Source organism: Cydia pomonella, chromosome 2 (assembly GCF_033807575.1).
Source record: "Cydia pomonella isolate Wapato2018A chromosome 2, ilCydPomo1, whole genome shotgun sequence".
Classification (NCBI taxonomy): Eukaryota; Metazoa; Arthropoda; class Insecta; order Lepidoptera; family Tortricidae; genus Cydia; species Cydia pomonella.
In genome coordinates, this window is record NC_084704.1 from 1,819,707 (window position 1) to 1,840,955 (window position 21,249).

Genomic DNA, 21,249 nt, shown 5'->3' on the forward strand with positions numbered 1-21,249 from the left:
TTCCAACTATTAGAGCGAATCAAAAGGAGAAATAAAAATGCTGCCTCCCCCTATCCCTAGAGAACAAAAATTCTAACTAAATATATGCCCCTCCCTCTCCCCTTGCCTATCGGCCATATGTACTTTTTTTTCGAATTTTTAAATGTATTTGTACCTACATAAAAAGTTATGGTAAAACTGACACTAAAAATGAATTTAAAGCTTTTTTTTGTGAAACCTAGCTTTATTTAGCAAAGGTTACTTGTTACTTTTTGACATTTATCAATAAGAAATATTTAGACAACGACCCATAAGGCCATCATCGCCATCAAAAAGGCGGTTTGCACTAAGTTACAATAACATGTTTTTTAATTGGCATTAACTCTGAAACTAGGCGAAATCCAGAAAAGTTTATATGACATTTTAGTCTCTAATTGATCAGGAATACACTATCAAAATCTTTCGGTTTCCTCATGTTACACCGTGTATCATAGGTTCTACCTAATTCCCAGTCTGGCACGCCTAATCCACACATCCATACCTTGGACCGTTATGTGAGGGCAAGGACGTTAATAATCGGATTGTTGTTTTATGTAGACGAGGTCGGTGACCACTGACCCGCCGCTCAGGCCGACCGTGTTATGTGGCCCCATTCAAACACCGAACTGTGTCGGTAAGTACAATGCTTATAAGATAACTCGCTCTCCGCTTTCCTCATTTTCTCTACAACAAGAAAAAGTTTGAAAACCTAACTTGACTAGGATTTCGTGTAAGTATTTTCCCGTGTCTTAAAATCAGTTGAAAATGTAACTTAATATGACTACGTGACTCGAGGCATAAAATCGGCTCAATAGTTTTGACGCTATCGGTTGAGTGGAGCATACGACGCCAACATTCACATATAAAGTCCGACCAGAAGCCCTACCGCGAACCACGTTCGACGTGCAGCCTTTCTGTCGCACTTGTAAATTCGTACGTAAGCGTGACAGGTAGGCAACATGTCGAACGTGGTTCGCGGTAGCCCCTCAGAAATATATGATCAATTGATCATAGTCAAGAGGGCGCTGTTATTCTCATGTATAGGGTGACAGTTCAGTTTACTATGTAAAATTTAGTTTCAATGAAATTCCGCAATATGGCGCGTGATCATATATTACTAGTCAGGCTTTAATCACGGCTCAATTCGAACTTTAAGAAGGAAGAATAGCTTCGCGATCTCGTAATAACTGTATTTTTTCTATGAAATTCCATTTCGGGAGAAAAGGTTTCCACTTACTAAATCTTAACAAATCACTTTGACTTTGAATCTCGATTGCTTCAGCATAATATATTCTAGGTTTATAGGTTTCGATTTGTTTGAAAAAAAAAAAAAATGTAGGTATTGCAAATTTTGAAAAAAGGAAAACCTATAAACCTAGTTTTTCATTGTGTCAATAACATCCTAAAATCATGGAGAATTGAAAATATTTAGAAGTGGAAAAACATTTTTTCTTATTTTATGGACGAGACGTGGTATACGTCAAAAATGTGCTAAAGATAGGTACGATATGGATCAGATATTTCAGTATCAAAAGTTACGTAGATATATCCGATCTATATCGCATCTTTAGCCTAAACATTACTTAAATATGTCGAAAATTTAAAGGGCCATATGTACTATAAAGCGTACGATACATGTGCGAATATAATTCGCAACTCGTGACAATTTAAAATACTCCCTTCGGTCGTTTTTTAATTTATCCCTACTCTGTGTAGCGCTTTAATTCTGTTTCTCAACGCCAACCTGAAATAAAAACCGACCAAGAGCATGTCGGGCCATGCTCAGTGTAGGGTTCCGTAGTTACTCTTCCGTCACAATAAGCTAAACTAAAGCTTAAACAATTGTAAATTGTTAACCAAGGGATAAAACGGTACCTTTCACGCGAGTTAAATAAATAGGCAAATTTGCATAATCAGTACCTAATTAAAGTAAGTCTTTTTACTATGGGAGAAACTTTTTGCGATAACTCAAAAACAGCTAAACTGATCATGACGCTATATTAGTTTTCATTTAATCTCTTTCTTAAGCTCTGCTTCCACGATTTTTTTCATATTTTTTGGACCTATGGTTCAAAAGTTAGAGGGGGGGGACAATTTTTTTTTTCTCTTTCGGAGCGATTATCTCCGAATATATTCACTTTATCAAAAATGTTTGTTGAAGACCCCTATTAGTGTTGAAAGACCTTTCCAACGATACCCCACACTGTAGGGTTGAAGCAAAAAAAAAATTCACCCCCACTTTACGTGTAGGGGAGGTATCCTCAAAAAAAATTATTTTTTTATATTTTATTGTAAAACTTTGTCGGCTTTATTGATTTATATATCCATGCCGAATTTCAGCTTTCTAGCACTAACGACCACGGAGCAAAGCCTCGGACAGACAGACAGACAGACGGACATGGCGAAACTATAAGGGTTCCTAGTTGACTACGGAACCCTAAAAAAGAGATCTCTCGTTTACATTGTAATGTATCGTCCACACTAACTGACAATTATTCAACCTTATTACAATCGTATAAGATCCACATACAGTTACTTTCCTGTTAGTACCTCTCCGAGTTAACTGTCCATATATTATGTGTAGTGTAGACGCTGGACACCCTACAAATATGTCCATTGACAACGGTGCGGAAACCTGTTCTACCGTTGCCCGCCATTCATGGCGTCTATATCACTGACTTAGCGTTTGAACCGAATAGAACGGTTTATCGCGGTGTTACGAATATGTTACTCATAATGAAGTCTTTATTTATGGAATAGTTATTTGTGCAACAAGAGAGGAAAGTTGGTTTTTTCTTGCGAGTGTTGATTTTAAATAAATAAATATTATAGGACATTATCACACAAATTGACTAAGTCCCACAGTAAGCTCTTAGAATAGCGACGGACGGCGGGTGGCGTGTTGATATTGAAAATGACTCTTTTCACAAAAGATAACGTTGAATTGTTGATTACTTTTGTCCGTTGTAATCCTATTTTGAGTTAAGTAAGATGTAGTACTTAATTAAAAATATTTCGGATTACCCAAAAGTAACTTCCAATTAAGTTTTTGTTAGTATGGAAATACTAAGTAAATGTTGATTATATTAGATAAAACAAATAGTGATTTTTGATAGAAGTACATACTTATATTATGTTTACGTTATTTTTTATAACTTAAAGTAAACTTATGTTTCGTAATAAGGATAAAAATGATACGTCAGACTGATTTACGCACTTACAATTAATAACTGATTTTTTTTTTCAAAAATAAATGTTATATTTTGTTTCGATTTATTTTATTATAAGTAAATACCTTATAGTCACCGCTAGTTTTTGAGCTGGGGAAATGGGTTCGGGATATTTATTACTTGGCTTCGTAGTAATATCACGTTCAATCAAGTTCAATACTTTTGCGAACTGTTCTCGAGATAGTCTGAAGTACGATGTAAATTTTTCTTCACTGCACTGCAAGTGTTTCACAATCAGGGTAAAAAATGCACCTTCTTTTTGTCGGTTTTTAAAAATGTCACTTGGCTCTTTTCTTTTTTTTTGATGAGATTAATATTTCATCATCTTCTTCTAACAATAAAAATGTAAGTATGTTTTTATCCATTTTGCTCAACGAAACAAGACACAACAGTTCAAAAAGTAGACACTGCGCGACAAAGCATATGATTTCTAAACCATCGGTCGCCGGCGACGGGTGACCAAGAGTCAGAAAGCCCACTCATCCGCGACCGACGGCGTGTGGCACAGCGTGCGACGCGCGTTCACACGCCGCCGGTCGCGTGCGGCGGGTCAGAGAATCCCAAGCGGCCCCAGCGGCCCCGTATTTGATAGGATGAATATTCTTAGGATTTTAATGAGTTGTTTATAACTTTGGGAAATAGGGAATATCAAGTACTTAAATCCTCATTTCTTAATCCATTTACGTATAGAATTCTATTGGAGAACTAGTTGTTAGTATGAGTACCTATAGTAAAGAGAATTTGAAATAGAGGTGGATTGTTAAAGTAAATATTGTAGCCACAGTAAATTTACTGCGATCTTTCGACACATGATTAAAACTTTTAGAACGCCATTTGACTTTGATCCTTATTATTTCACTGATGTGTTAAATTTGTCAAATATCAAAAAATGGCGCCATCTACTCGAGCATAGGCCAAAGGTGGCGTCCTAAAAGTTTTAATCATGTGTCGAAAGATGGCAGTAAATTGACTGTGGCTACAATCCACCTCTATTTCAAATTCTCTTTGCCTATAAGTACCTAGGTATGTGTACAAACATCAACACAGATAATATTTGACGGCCGTTTCCGTTCTTCTTTCCTCTCTACCAACCAAACCAAGGGCCGTTTGACATTTCAGATTTATTGATGATGAATTGATTAGAAGAGTTAAAAGCTAAATTTATAATAATTATAATATTAATTGGTAGCTCTTATGTCTTTTGCAATAAAACTTAAAAATCGTCAGTTAACATTTGACGATAGCACTTACAGTCGCTATCAGATATGTCGGAGCTGCCACGGTGCTCAAAAATATCTAAACACACTCTCTAACACTTTGACAATAGATGCGTGTTCAGATATTTGTGAGCGCCTTGGCCGCTCCGATATATCTGATGGCAACTGTACAATACTTACGTACAGTGTAAGCAGCAAAAGTAAAAGCTGCAGTTAGCACTTCTCACGGCTACAGGATGTTAGGAAATTGCTGGAAACGTCGAGAAACCGAGCGTAAATAGGAGAGGTCTAGAAACTCTGGATCCTGTACCTTTTGACGTTGGTATGATGGATGTGTTTTTCAAACATGTAGTTGCTCGAACCACATTTAGCAAACTGATCAACGTCACTCAGAAGTGAAGTATGAAACTTTCCACACAATAAAATCTATCGTTTTTTCTTTCTTTCGGAGCGATTATTTCCTAAAATATTAACTTTATCAAAAATGGTTTTTGGAGACCCTTATTATACCCCACACTATTGGGTAAAAAAATAATTATTATGTATGGGAGGTACCTTAAAATTTTTTTACTTTACCCTTCGGTCGCCATGCATGATTTATGAATCCATACCAAATTTCAGCTTTCTAGCACTAACGATTACGGAGCAAAGCCGCGGACGGACAGACGGACATAGCGAAACTATAAGGGTGTCTAGATGACTACGAAACCCTAAAAAGCACAGCCTGTATGTAAGACACGAGTAGGTATAGTATTAGATTTGAGCGGTGCTTGTGGTCCGGGTCAATCCCACCTTTTGCCCCCTCAGTCAGTCAACAATGATATTTGACCCATGGAGCGTTAATTTGAGGTATTAATGTTTAACTGTGACTAATTTAAATCGTCTGTAGACTAAATAAAATACTTCATAAATTTCATAATGTGTATAAGCGCAAATCGCGACGTACTTGTCAATCGAAAGCTTGATTTGAATCAAGTGTTCATAATTCATTTTACTGGTCTGATGTCCTATGGGAGAGTCCAATTTTTTTTTCGCTATTTCGAGGTGGTCTAAATATTAAGGGTTGGGTTCTTTGCCTTTAGTTCTATTACATACTGTATAAATATAAATTAATATGCATATCAGTAATAACAGTCTTCTGGCAATTATAGCTGACAGGCGTGACAGTCAGCTTCTTGTGCACTGGACCAGGGTACACTCAGTGGTACCTACATACACATATAACTCACATGAGTGTATGTAGTTATTACTAGTGTATGTGCCTGGCTCCAGTTTAAACCCTAAAATATTGTAAGTTTAAGTTGAATTTATTTCAATAATAATTTAATATAATTTTTTAGAGTAAGTCAAACTAACACTGTATGGACCAAGGTCTGAAATAAATGTTTTTTTTTTCATATCCCATTAGGCAATCCGACGCTAATTTGGACTGTTAAATTGACACCACCAGTAGGACAAAATACCCAAATGTTTAGTCAAGCAGTTTGTGACCGAGTTCTATGAACGCTACAAGTAGACATTTTGACCTATTTAACTATATATTAACCAGACATAGAAGTTATTGTGGCAAAATAAAGTGTTTAACAAAATGAAATGTCGACATGTCTGTTATCGATGTTACCTTAAAGTTACATAAATACCTATATTTTATGAAGTGAAGATAGCTGCCGTAAAATACACAACACGCTCGATATCTTCTTTAATATATCGGTCGGTTTCTATTCTTTTAGCACTGTTATACTACGGGTTATGTTATTATTTTAAAGTACAAATTAAATGTAATAAAGAAAAAAATATGTAAAGATTTGTAATTAATTTTCATTCTTGAAATTTCTCGGTGGTTAACAGCAAGTAGAATTTAGTATTTACATCTCTTAATTATTAATCTATGACTGACTTATCGATAACAGATTTTTTCAAACACTCATTTTTGCCACAAAAACTTCTATTTCTGATATTAACACGCCTTATACACGCCACATTCGAAATTTATCGTCGAAATTATCGATCAAAAATTAACAGTTATATTTTAAGAAACGTTTTACACATTCAACCATCCGAGTTCATTTTATAACTTACTAATCTTACTATAAATTCACTTAATAGATTAAAAGTGAATTTATGATTAACTAACCCTCCTAAAAAATCAAACAGCAAAATTAAACTCTTCTTTAGTTCAATTATGATCCCTATTTCGTCGTGTTATGATTGAAATTGTCTCGTAATCTTTTCTAGGCTTATTTCGTTTTGGTTGGCGTGAGTCGAGAGCTTTACATTATTTTCTCGTCTACTAAATATTAGTGTGATAACTGGCGATTCAGCTCTTGGAGCTGTTTGCCGTTAAGCGATGATTTGAGCAAAGATTACTAATTCAGAGACGGCAGATTAAATTAAATCTCTTTAATGCCTGCGCGGTTGTAATTTAGTTTGGTGTCCGACGGTAATATTGGCTTTATGCGAAATGCGTGGGGGATATGTAGGTGATTAGGTTTTCACCACACCAGCTCGTAAACGTTCTCTTTATTCTTCAAAAACTGATGATATAGTTGTATTTTATCCACGAGAGAGGCACAGTAATTAAGAAGATGCAAATTTTGCGTTGTTTCTTGGTCGATGGAAGTGACTTTTAAGTGATGATACTGATGATTTTGAATTATAAATATTTAATTACGTTCATTTAAATTTGATATGCTGTCTTACAGTTAGTATTTTCCTCACGTTGGAACTCGTGAAACTCGTTAAACTAGGTTTGTCAGATTGGTATGGGATAAAATGAGAAGTAAATATATGTTGCATTGTCGACAGATGACATTATATCTATAGACATTTTTTAAATTATCTACAAAGGAGTTGTTTAGGACTGTAGGTACATTTATCTGTTCAACTTATGTGAGGAAGCGTGTTTGCATTATTCGAATCACCTTCGGATCAACGTACGGGAGTTCAGCTTATAAACATAGTAAACATACTATTCAACCTACTGACATAGGTACATTACGAGTACCTATCAATTGCAACTCAAACTCAAATTCAACCTCAAAAAACAATTTATTGCACAATTTAATAAAAGAAAATATCTGAAAGTAGAGTTAAACAGCAAAAGATCTAAAAGATATCTCTTCCACCATTTAGGCACTATAGCAAGCAAAAAAAATGGTAGTCTGTAAAGTCGGTTTACTTACGGAAGATAATTTTGAGTGATAACATCATAAGAAAACATTGATGAAAAATTGTATACTTTTATTTATGAATTGAATTATTATCACTGAATTATCATTAATTTGTATAATACAGTTACCATGGAGATCTCTCCACAACGTGACACTTTTTCGTGCATGCTACCGATGTTCATCAATTTATAAGACGTTATCACGTCAAAAATGCACAATCCCTCTCAGAGGCCCCAACCTCATACCCACCAACCCCAACTTTCTTCCGCCCAACTCTTTGCGCTGCCGCCACACCGCCTTTCTTTCACTCAGTCACCCCGCACGCGACTCGGCGAGCGCACGCGCCATGCCCCAGTGACAGTGACAGTTGACATTTGACAGTTGACAGTGCCACCATGAAGCTAATACTTGTTATGTTGGCGGTCAGCCCAGTGCTCGCGCAGGAGGATTCGTTCGCGAGCTCCTTTCTTTCCGGTAAGCACTTTCTCTTAAGATAGGTCGCGTTTTCAGGTCGTGGTTGTGAAATTTTATGCCGTGGTCAGTTATATGACCCATGAGTGTACCACATAGTTTGTTTAAGTTGGTGTTTGCCGACCACGCTAAGTTTGCACTTGGCACTTTTGGCAACAATGTATGAACGCGCCGTTCTTCACGTACTTGGCGGGTGAGTTAGGTTGTTCATGCAGCCTCTATAGAGGATTATAGAGCTAATAGCGCTTTTAACAATAAAGAATGATTATGATGATGATGATCTTCTGTGTCATTTACATACTAAATACATAGTACTACATCTTAGTGACCGCCACGATGTTAGAGCGTAACCATCATAACCCGCGTAGAGTCAAATATATTAATCGTACTTAAACCTTGATAAAAAGCAGAGGGAATATATTTCCCACCTGATTTTGAACGTTATTTCTAAGTTATACTTAGGGTTCAATTTGCAACTGTATGGCGTGGTTCACGGCGCAGTATTACCTACATAAGTATAAAAGCGCCTATGTCTGGTTCATTTACTGTTTACGTAAATGCTTCATGTACCCTAATATATGATAAAACGATAGGTACAAATTTAATAGAGGTAGAATTCACACATTTAAGTTGGAAGTCTTATAAATCAAACAAGGTACCTTGTGCGATCCAGGCCTTAGCCAACTAACTCGGACTTAACCGTCCATACAGAACAGTTTTACTCCGTATACATACAAACGGTTAACTCCGAGATAGTTGGCTAGCCCTCGCGCAAGTAGCCCTTAATGTCCTAGTGTTATAATGTCTAAATTCCAATATTTAACATCCTCTACCTGTTACATCTACTGTTCTGACTCTACTGAAGGAGATCTTCTTGGCGTTCTACCATCCATAACGGTGTCAAAACATTCGAAGATAACCGCCTCACTAGCCTAGACATAAAACGCCAGTTACGGAAAGAGAGACCTAAGCCCTCCTACGTGTACACGTTCAACGCAGCTGGCCAACTTTATTGTCACGCGTGCAATAGAGTATTTAAGAGCAAGTTCGGCCTGGCCAGCCACATTAGGGCTCATGCTAGACAACGTCCATAATGTTTATTTAGGGTTGCCGTCATCGAAAACGATGAGGAGGACTATATACATCTACTGTTATGAATGGAGACAAAAAATATGCATATAGGGGCAGTGTCGAGCAGAGGTATGTTTATGTTATAAGTACTTGAAATGTAAATAATTTACCTATATGTTAGTTTGTGTTATTCTCCGACAGAATTTTTTCTGATGCAATATGGCGTGTTAAGAGTAAGAGCTCTTCTCAGGCACAAAAGTGGGGGGGAAAGCGGACAAACTCACTTGACTTCAACACAATACAATATAGTACACTCAGCATCAAAAGTAGCGGATCAAACAACGCTTCATAAGTATCTACATTCTGTAACAGCTTAACAAAAAGGGATGTATTCAATATCAATATAGAACAACTAAGACTGTAAAAGATATAGTGAATTTTTGAAATTTATCTTTATTTAGAAAAGTTATCTGGGATGTCAGATACTTTTGGCGGGTTGTTTCATCCGCTACTATTGATGCTGACTGTACACCTTAAATAGAGAAACTGAAATATACATAAGAAAATAAATATGGGTAGAGGCAACAACAGGCGGGCTTCTTTTAATTTTTTTTTATGTGAAGTCAACATTACGCGCCCACATTTTTTTAAATTTGGCGCATTTTTCTACTGAAAAGGTCGTTGTACCAGAGTATAGTAGGTATTCTTTTTTCGTGCCGATAGCAAGTCGAACCACGAACTTCAAATTGGACCAAAAAGTTTCTCCAAGGTTTTTTTTAATTTTTTTTAGCTTAATATCGTGCGCTTATGTCCCATTCATTCATTCATTCATTCAATATTGTTTTTGCGATTAGTACACGTTTTCTGTGACCAATATTGACATTTCATGGGTCATTGATAAAAAAAATATTCTTAGCTTGTCTTGCAATAACGAACTTTATTAGAGGACCCATAACGCTGTGTTTGACTTCGGCGACAACTATAATAATATACCTAAAGAGCATTGAACTCGAGAAACAAATATGTAAAAGTTAGTATTCCGAAACGACGTAATCGGCTCCTGATAATACCGTAGTTTATTTTATGATATAGGAGGTAAATAGTAATTGGTAACGGCTGATGGTAAGCAATCACCATCGCATATAGACATCTACAACACCAAAAGGGTTGCAAGTGCGTTGCTCGCCTTTAAGATGGGAGTACGATCTTTTCTTGAAGGTTTGAAGTTGAAGGTCGAATCGGTCCGAAAATACCGCACCGCGGGCGACAGTTCATTCCACAGTTTAGCTGTGCAAAGGAGGAAGATTCTGGAGCAACGCACAGTTGAGGACTGCCAACCATCTAAGACTTAGATTCGAAGTGGTAAAGACACTGACGTATATCTAAGAACGGCCCTTACGAGCACTGAAAATGATGTTAGTTCCGCGGTGGAACTCACAAATTCGAGCCAATGATGTAGTCTAATGCCAATGGTGCGCGTGATGCGAACTCATCAATCAATCGCGTTGTGGAATTAGACTGCGGGTACAGATGGAAATGTTTGTCTCGTAGAGTGATGGCGAGATTAAACAGAACAATTCCTCGGATCACTCCCCGTTTTACATGCTATACTTAGAAAATTCAAAGCGAGTTCGTTTCGGCATTAATTTACCACGATGTCCACGGTAAACTTGGCAACAGTGTTCCAAATACCTAATGGCCGCCAAGCGTGCGTTGTCCCACACGCTGTCAATATACTATTTATATTGTGGAACGGATATATGAGACAACTATTCGGTAGGCAACCTAGTAGCGAGCGGTTTCTCCGATTCTAGACTAGACTAATGTAAACAGTACACATGCCTAGCGAACGGTGAACTTGCGAGTAGCTGCGACGCGACTAAAACGTTTCCCATGGTGATAATTACGAGTGAATAGTCATGCGTTGGTGTATTCCTATTTATCTTCGCATGCCGTGAACTAGGCAGAGACAAATGGGAATGATGCAATCCTAATGTGATCCTTAGCACTAATGGGATAATGGGAATAGAATAGTTTTGTTCCCTATGAACAATGGGGACAGATAGGAATAGATTCATATTTGTGTCCGTCGGCGACAGCACGAAAACCAGACAATATCTTTAGATTAATAAGGCGAACCAAATTTCTTTTCACTTGTTTTCTGTACCTGAAATAAAATGTTTTTTTTTTTGTAAATGAAATATTTCGTGCTCAAAGAGAACTCAGAAACAAATCCACAAAAAGTTTTACCCCTGCAAAAAATATAACTTCTACGCCTTCTGAATAATTCAGATAGTAGACATAGACATAGACATAGAAAAGTTTTATTTAACATCACAAATATCGCATTGGTACATTTGAACATAAAATCTTAAAACTACTAAAACAATTTAATACTAAGATGCGTTGGCTGACATATAAACAGCGTGATGTTAAAAAGGGGCTCGACTCAGCATAAAGTTCCAGTAAATGTACTGCAACGCTGGTTTTCAGTCGGACCCTAGTAATAAAAACAAAACATAAGAAAACAAATTTCAAAACAAAAACATTAGGAAAAGGAAGAGAAGAAAAAGTTAGATGGGTGTGTATGTGTATATGTGACGAAACGGAGTGCAATCTATAGTAATTTCTTGTACCAATTTGTTATGGATATTTGTCAGCCGGCAACAGTGACATTTCTTCAACCAGAAATGTTGTAAAAAACCAAATTAATAACAAAAAATCACTATCTCAATAGGCCTCCTGATTATGGGTACATCAATAAATCGAGGCAACCAAAATATAGACGGGCACACAAATGGGCAATATGTGTACCTATTTTTATTCTCTAAAATGATGGCAGATCAGATGGTTATGTGATGCAGGTTCTCAGTTCTCAGATTTATGTAATTTCAGCAATAGAAGGCGCCATTGAATTGTAATCATTCCTATGACGTCACAGCCAGCCAGTGATGGCCTGGGTATCGTGTCGGTACGAGTATTAGTCGAAGTTACGCATCGGAAAGACGCGTAACGGCGCGGGCACCGTTACGCGCGCCATATTGCCCGCTTATTTGAATTCTACTCCGTCGACGGACCACTAAGATGGTGTGGATATATGTTAGGAACACATATTACCTAGTTTTTAAACCTGGGTTAGATTAACCGATGAAAGAAAGATAACACATCACAGTTAGGACTGTACTGGCCATGAACTTGCAGTTTGCTCTCAAGCGATGCCACTTGGCGCATTGCTATAAGATAAAGATATAGTTTATTATTCAAGTACGCATATTACAATGCGCTTTTGAATGTCAAATAAAGCTACACCGGCTCTAACCCTACACCTTTGACCGGAGAAGATTTAAAGCCCCCTTAATTGGAGGAGGGTATCCCAATATGGACCGGCAAGAAACTCGGCGGGCCACATCTTTTCAAAAAATTACATCTTAATTATAACATATGCATGCATACAATAAGATTAAATTACTATAAAGATCATGCAATTACTTACAGTAGCTTCTTTTCTTGATAGAAATTTGATTAAAACATATATATGTACATCAAATCATACAAGGTACAGCCCATACGCATGTCGCATATACTCTCCTAGTTAAAATGATCAGCCCTCCCAAAATGGGGGTAGGTAATGGCGGCGGTCGACCTGTCTAATTTGTGCTCTATTTCATCGCAAATATTAGGTATATGTTTATACCTATAATGGAACAAGCACCAGTAATGGGATGTTATAGATAAATTCCGTAAAACAAGTATTTACCATCAGTTTTTAATCGCTGGCAACATTTTAGCCAAAGAGCCAAAGAGCTGCTTAAGTTAAATTTTTCATTGATATTTGTTAGTTTGAAAATTAATTGCTCCATACATCCCATGTCTGGACCAAAAAACTACAGTTTTAATTGGTTAATAACATTGAAACCAATTGAAGTAGCTTTCATTAAATACATAGAAAACATAAAGGACGAATTGGACATTCAACTTTTAAAGCATAAAGCGGTAGAAATTTGACGGATGTCGGTAAAATATCAAAAATACTCAAAATTTTCTCTTAAATGTCCCATGATTGGTGCCGTTAACATACCTATATTCTATACAGTAAGTGTCCATAATAGCACCTACCGATAGAACAACGCGGCAAAAGTATCTGTCACCCTACTCACCCTCTAATAGTTTTATAAATAAATATAATATCTCTAGAGCTGAACTGTAAAATGAAATATCGCCGGTATATCCGGACCGATACGACTTTTAAAGTTTTAAACCTTCAAGAAGAGAGCGTACTCATCTCAAAGGCCGGCAACGCACTTGCAACTCCTCTTGTGTCCTCCTACGGGCGACGGTAATTGTTTTGTAAACTTACCACTTACTGAATAGTATTGTTTGCCTTTTATTTCACAAAAAAAAACTATTTTTTATAGGTATTGGAGACTGGAGAATACTTACGCTAATAGGTGTACACATTCTCATTGCTTTGAAGTGTAAACAAGTCAGAAGTAATGTTTTATTTCAATGAGCATTTTAGTTTTCTTTAACATCAACAAGTAACTTAATAACCCCAAAAAGATAATCAACAACTAGAATTGTTTTAAACGTAGAATGTGCTATGAAACGGGCACTCGCGCGCAGTTACTACGCAGCGTACGTGTGTATGTTCATATACACGGTGTGTTTGTGTGTGTATGTAGGCCGGCCGATCAACCCAGTGACATCGGCCTTTGCCGACTTTACCACGGTTTCGGTTTCGTTATGTTTCGTTTCGGCGATAAAATGCCGGGTAGCAGTGTTGGCCGAATGTTATTTAGAATTGAAAATACTAAAAAATTACCATTACAAATTGAACCGTAACGGACGGTTACAATTTACGGTTCAATTTGTAATGGTATATTTCAATTCTAAATAACATTCGGCCAACATTGCATGGTAGGATATTTGATTCAACAGGAGAGGTACTAGTTTATGACTAGATACTGTTTCCTTTCTTACTCTATCAGATAGCTGCCTCCTGCTTATAGAACCTCTAAGGTTAACCTCCTAGAGTTAGACCAAGCTAAGATGGCAGCGACTTTGATAGCGAAGATTGTGCAAGTGTTATTTTAAGCGCCAAACTTCTATGAAATTATGACGCTTAAATAAAACTTGCGCAGTCTGTTCGATAAAATGCTGCCAACTTAGCTTGGTCTAACTCTAAGACCCTGCAAATTTATTTAAGGTTCAAGCTAATGTGGTAGTCAATACTAATGGTATGAAATGTCCAATGTAAAGACTAAATGGCTCAACAATTTAAGTCCGTGATTGCACATAATCCACAATATAATTTGAACTTTCATTGAGTTTTGACGACCGGTTTGGCCTAGTGGGTAGTGACCCTGACTACGAAGCCGATGGTGCCGGGTTCAAATCCTGGTAAGGGCATTTATTCGTATGATGAGCATGGATATTTGTTCCTGAGTCATGGGTGTTTTCTATGTATTAAGGTATATTACATGTATCGTTTTCTAAGTACCCCCAACACAAGCCTTATTGAGCTTACTGTGGGACTTAGTCAATTTGTGTATAATATTTATTTATTTATTGAGTAGGCGTTCCAAATTCAAAAACAAAACAACTGCTTCTGGGTCCCAGGAGGAAGAAGGTTTTGACTTTTGACGAGATATTTGCGGGACACTACATTGGTAATTTGTTACAAGTTTAAAAGTAGTTTTATCGATTTTAATTCGATCTAAAGAACCAGAATTATCCACAAAGATTTCTGACTTAAACTAGACGTAGGTTGTAGTGCTATAAAACGATTCTCAAAGATTTTTTAAAATTTAGTCTTAACTGCCAGAGAATAATTCATTTTAGATTTTTTTTCGATCGGCAATGTATTTCGTACATCATAGGATCACTTTGTGACGTCGCGTCAGTAAATGAGACGTTTTGAATTAAAACAAAGAAATTAGGGATAGTTGTCTATCAGTATCTAAGACTTACAAAATTAAAACATACTATATCTTACTAAAGATTCACACATCAACTTACTAAATACATATAATACATACATACATAAACATACACACACACACACTCACACGCACACACACAATTACTGGCTCCATTATTCCTTTATTTACTATTTTCTACTGCATGTCTGACAACTCCTATACTTACCTAGTTCTATAAACAATTGTTATATGTGATTTTAATTGTATAAATATATATATTATTAGACTTACTTAAACTAGTACTAGAATTTTTTTTCGTGTGACAGTCTGTAAATTAAGGAAGAGCGGTGTTGCCCAATACAGGCAAATTTTGCTTACCGGATAGCACTATCCCCTTATTTATAAACACCTATATATTTTACGAAAATAAATTTCTTTCCTTCAAAAGCAGCTTCCTTTCAAGATAATATTTTGTGTATGCCAGTAAAAATATTTAATAATTTACCCCTAGATATAAGGAACTCTGGCATGCCTCAATTTAAAAACAAATTACGCGACTTCTGTTTAAATAAGCAATATTATAGGATTGACGAATATATTAAAATTTTGACATGAATACATATTTATTATCATAATACTTAATCTTGGATATGCACAGTTTTAATTATGTTTAATGTACAATATAATGTGTAAAAATTATTATTTTATAGCAGTAAGTAGGTAATTATAATTTATGCCGTATTCGAAAACTTATTAGCATAAGTTATTAGAATAGTTTTAGTTAAGTAGCTTCTAAGTAAATATTTGCATGCTTATTCAAGTAGAATGTACGCACCATTTTGTATATAACAGCTTGCAAATAAATTGAATTGATTTATTTTTTTAATCTAGGTGTTAAATAACGGAACTGTTAAGGATGAATTAAGTCAGAACGGCCCGGGTCCGGACCGGGGCAACTGACACTTCATATTCTATGACAGGTGACCGGTGATCACTTGATGCTTTCTATAGACAACGAAGTGTCGGATGGTTCGGCCCGGACCTTAGCCGTTCTAACGTGAGACCTCCCTTAAAGTCTGTGCTGAAAAAGAAGAGTAGTGGAATATGAGGGAACATATTCCACGACTTTTCTTTTTCCGCACAGACTATATGCTTAAGATTATTTTTTATTTCATTGATTGTGTAAGATGTTTAGTCTTAAGACAAAATATGACAGCGGATGTAGATGGCGCTGTATGCCCCCTTAAATTATGCGTAACGTATGACAATTCAGCACTGCTAGCATGACTTACCGCGACAGGCTCGACAAGAGACAGATCGGCGCGACTTGAGGGCTTGTCGCGGGGTGGCAGCACAACTCACACGCGAGAGACGCGACAAACTCGAGATCGAATGTCACTGTCACAAAATGATAGAATATCGCGACTTTGAACTAAAATCCGTAGCACAACTGCCATTTTCGAGACAAAATATTCTCTCGTCTTTACGTCAAACCGCGAGTCGAAGTCTACGCGACATTAAGAACGCGACTTGCTCTCGCGGGTGGTTAACTTGTACTTTTTTTAAATAATTCATGAAATAATTCACATTCGTAGGACCGCAAGCCGGTTGGCTACTGGCGGATGCGGACGGCTCCGGTAGGACTCCATCACTTCTGCCTTATGTAATAATATGTCCTCCAGCGCGGCCCGATTCCGGCCGGTCGGTACCTACAGTTTTTCTCTTTTATGTAACAGGATCGTGTCAGGCTTAAAATTATGCTTTGTTTGAAATCTATCAGTCATCACCTACTAAACCATTCCGTCACTGGCCAACACCAATATTTTGAAAGTGTCGTTAGGCTCATGTCAAGTTACGGTGTGGCTGTATATATACGGTCATCATAAGGTAGAGATCGTGGCCGTGTTGTAGGCGCTTCTCTTCGTGCTTGACAGGTCTTGAGACGGTCATGGTATGATACGTTGGGCATTATGAAGTGGGCGTAGGGAAGACCTTAATGACGGCTTCAAGGTACCTACTTTATATTTGTTTCATTGCAGGTAAAAATTACAGGAATTTAGGACAAAAACAATATTTAAATTCAGAGTATATATTATTGCAACTTATATCAAAATCTTCTAGAGGTACACTAAAATAGTTTAAGCATCTTCTACATATTTTCAATTTTTCTTTTTCTTCGACATGCGGCGTAGTACAATCAGATCACCTTGGAAAGAGAATCGGTTTGTTAACAAAACAAGAAATTATTTTGACTAACTATGAAATAAGCTTTTTATCTTCATTTGTCAAATTTAAAATAGCTATACTTATGAAAACACACGTTATTGGCACAAATAAACCTACAACACAAAACAAGTGTTCTGTAAGAGATCTTGGGATTCAAAGGGCTAAAGCGCTCACACATCCTACTTAATTCAGGATCCTAAATCGTAAAAATGTAATCGAATTTAGTATGAGTCTGACTGCAGTAATCAGGAACAAATAATTTAGGATCCGAGGTAGGACGCCAGTCAGGTGTTGCTTGCTTTTACTTTAATACGATTGCATGACGGGAGATTCGAGAGAAATTGGTAATTCTTACACTCATACGTATCCCGATAATACTATTTATTTATACCTAATTTAGTAAAAAAAAGAAGATACAGTGACTGCGATCATAAGTTAGGTTAGTACTACCTCTTTCTCCTCAGACTTAGGAGCCTTGCTTAGCGCGGAGACAGCCCCGCCTTTGATACCTTCTTGCCTAGTGTTTTCTGACTATCCACTTGAGATCTCGATATCATCTTCCTGTTAACAATAGCTTCCATTGGATGTTTGGGATAATGCAGGACTTATTCTGAAAAAAATTAAAATCTACTTACAATAGGAATATGTGAACCAAACCAATAATCACAATTCCGGGAATTTTAATTAACTATTTATATAAGAAGATATTATTATAAGTTTAATTAAAAATACATTAATAAGGAATATGAATTTTCATAAATGCTATAAAAGTGAATATATAAAGTTCTATTACTTACATATTTTCCATATATATTCTCGTAATAAAATGTTGACAAAATTTGAAATTTCCTTGACTTTGACAGGAAAACATAACCATCGACAAAAAACTTGATTTTTACCACCGAAGAACGAATGAAATAGCGCAACCCTGTTTCCGATTCAGTGTTGTCACATGTAAATAACAATTATTTTTTCACTTTGATTTCATCGGGGAACACTGACTAGTCGCGCCGCGACTTTGAGTTCTCTACGCGACTGTTGCGGTCGCGGGTGTCAGTTGTGCTACGGAAATCGACAAATTTGACAGCTGCAGGAATGTCGACTCGAGTCGCGGTCCTTCTCGCGGATGTAAGTTATGCTAGACCTGCAGTGACCACAATACATATTTCTCAGTTGTCCAATTCAGGGGCATGATTTTTTTCTTAAAATGTGGTACGTCTCTAATACAGCCAATAATGTCTAGTTTTTGACACAATCTCATTTCTTGAACTGGTCTATTTTTGATGACCAGAATGATCAAATTATGAGTCGCCACGCTGACTGGCTCCAAAACCGGTGTCGGCCACGTCTGCAGGACTTTCACCACCATTGACTGCTGTCTCGTGTCATTGATATTGAATCATCGAATGATTAAGCTGTAAGGTGACATTTGGACGTCAAGAGTACAGTCAAAAGATTTAATTTGTCTCCCATTTTCGTTGTGTCGACTTTCATGTTGTTTGTCACTGTAACAAGGTACCTACGAAATGGGTCACAAATTAAATCTTATGCCTGATACTTTAGGAAAACAGCGTAACTGGAACAAAGATCGGCAATCCTGAAAAGACATTCGAATGTCAACTGCAGCTGCATTACTGTTGCCGCTGAATCTGTTAATTTTCTTGCTAAAATGAGTGACGTTCGCTGCCACATTACTGCCGCGATTATGACGTTCATTCCGTCACATCATGTTTCATGTTGTTTGTCACAGTGACAAGATGAAAGTCGCTAGAGACCTTAAACTATTGTCACTATCACAAGGTACGAAATGGGTCCCAAATTAAATCTTTTGACTATACTTAAAGTGTAATTTTCCAATAAAGGCTTCTATCGTGAGTATAGATGTACTAGACGATAATACATAGGTATATACTTATATACAGGATGATTTAGTAGACGTGAGCAGGATCACGGCTGCGTATTCAGTAAGTTATAAGCAACTGTTTCGTACCAGTATTTTGTGAGATTAACGTTAATTTAATTTTTACTGTTTAAAGAAAATTATTTATTTTAAGTACGACATTTATGGTCACCCTCTTTGTTTCATCCATAACAAATGACAAATTGAATGTCATCGGAGTCTGGTTACTTTTGAAAAATCGTATCTCACTCAAGTCTTCTTCCTCGCGTTGTCCCGGCATTTTGCCACGGCTCATGCGAGCCTGGGGTCCACTTGACAACTAAGTGTCCATGATTGTAGATAATCAAATTTGTCCTTAAGAAACTTGATAACAGAAAAAAGCGTGATTGTTTTACTTAAATATGACGGTGAACGATTAATTAACATTTACTGATTGTGTAGGCTTGGTCCTGCTCACGTCTCATGAATCACCTGTATGAGTAAATAATTATATACATAGAAAACAATTATTTGTGATGAATACATAAAATAAATGCCCTTACCAGGACTCGAGCCTGGGACCTCCAGCTTCGTACTCTTCCTAGGTAGGGTCACTACCAGTGTTGGTCGAACGTTAATTAGAATTGACCATTAACCATTACAAATTGAACCTTTTTTTATGGAGGATAGGCAGGCATTTGACCACGATCTCACCTGATGATGCGGTCTACGGTAGAGCACGCTTACTTATGAGATACCTATTTACTCTAGCCTTGAAGATATCCAGATTGTACTCACGCGGAAACACAGACTCGGGCAGGGCATTCTACTCATAAGCATGGAATGTTGAAGCAAAACGCTTCGTGCGTATTTGTGGAATACCTACCATGAAGCGCTGCCGAAGTGCCGTTTGTCTGGTACTGTAACCGTACGTTACGTATTACAGTTCAATTTGTCAATTCTAATTAACGGCATGCCAACACTGGCCACTACCGACTAGGCTTCGTAGGAGGCCGTTAAAAAAATATACCTTTCACATCAATAATTTTACGAGTACGTATATGTTTAAGGTAATGGATGTTCTCACGCTGTCGGCCACGTTTGCAGGACTTTCTCTATCTATTGAGGGCCTACGCTAGCTGGCGGCGCGTGCACGGAGCGGATGAGCGGGTTAACGAAAAATTGTATGAGCAACGCTAAGTGGTGCGGACGCGTGCGGCGGATTTCACCTACAAATAGCACCCGCGTGCGTACGCCCGCTCCGTGCGCCCGCGCCAGCTAGCGTAGGCCCTGACTGCGTTGCCGGTATCGGGGACTCCTGTCATTGATATTGATCATCGAATTATTAAGATTTATAAACCTTGTAGATCAGTCGATCATTGTTCCGGTTTCGATGATTTCCTTGTGATAAGCACCCCGGGGATTTATGTGCGGAAATATCTTAAACTATCCGTAAAATAAGTAGGTAAAACCTGTAAAAGTAGAAACTATTTTAAGATTTCCTAAGCACATTATGAGCTTACAACCTATTTATAATTCATAGTTTCGTAAATATTTGATAATTAGTAAACAAAAGTTAAAAATATTAAATAGACGTAATTATTCCGGCCCCTAAAGCCCCGGGGTATGTGATATTCATGAATTTACGGTATTTTTTTATTTATCAAGGTAACGATGTTCTCACGCCGTCGGCCACGTTTGCAGGACTTTCTCCATCCATTGACTGCAGTGCCGATATCGATGACTCGTGTCATTGATATTGAATCATCAAATGATTAAGATACCTTTAAACAATTTATGTATGTTTCGATATTTTCCTCGTAATACTGATAACATACATAATTTAACGTTTTTTGAAGCAAGCTAACGATGTTCTCACGCCGTGAGCCGCGCTTGCAGGACTCTCTCCATCTATTGACTGAGGTCTCGTGTCATTGATATTTATTACTTAAGCTTAAACACTTCTTTAGATCGTTCAGGTTTCTATGTTATTCTTGTTAATCTTTTTTTTTCAATTTTGAATCAAGTTAACACGATGTTCCCACG

The 21,249-nt window shown here is 37.1% G+C and overlaps 2 protein-coding genes across 2 annotated transcripts in view; one reads left to right on the plus strand and one right to left on the minus strand.

Annotated features, from left to right (window-relative positions):
• LOC133531428 (uncharacterized) overlaps nt 1-21,249 on the minus strand; it is a 357,292-nt gene that overhangs the window by 258,690 nt on the left and 77,353 nt on the right. The window lies entirely within an intron of this gene.
• The window catches only part of LOC133531266 (protein masquerade), a 56,883-nt gene continuing 43,252 nt past the window's right edge, over nt 7,619-21,249 (plus strand). Inside the window, exon 1 of the mRNA XM_061869399.1 lies at nt 7,619-8,109. Within this exon, the coding sequence (XP_061725383.1) occupies nt 8,031-8,109 (79 nt within the window). The 5' untranslated portion in view covers nt 7,619-8,030. The remainder of the gene's footprint in view (nt 8,110-21,249) is intronic.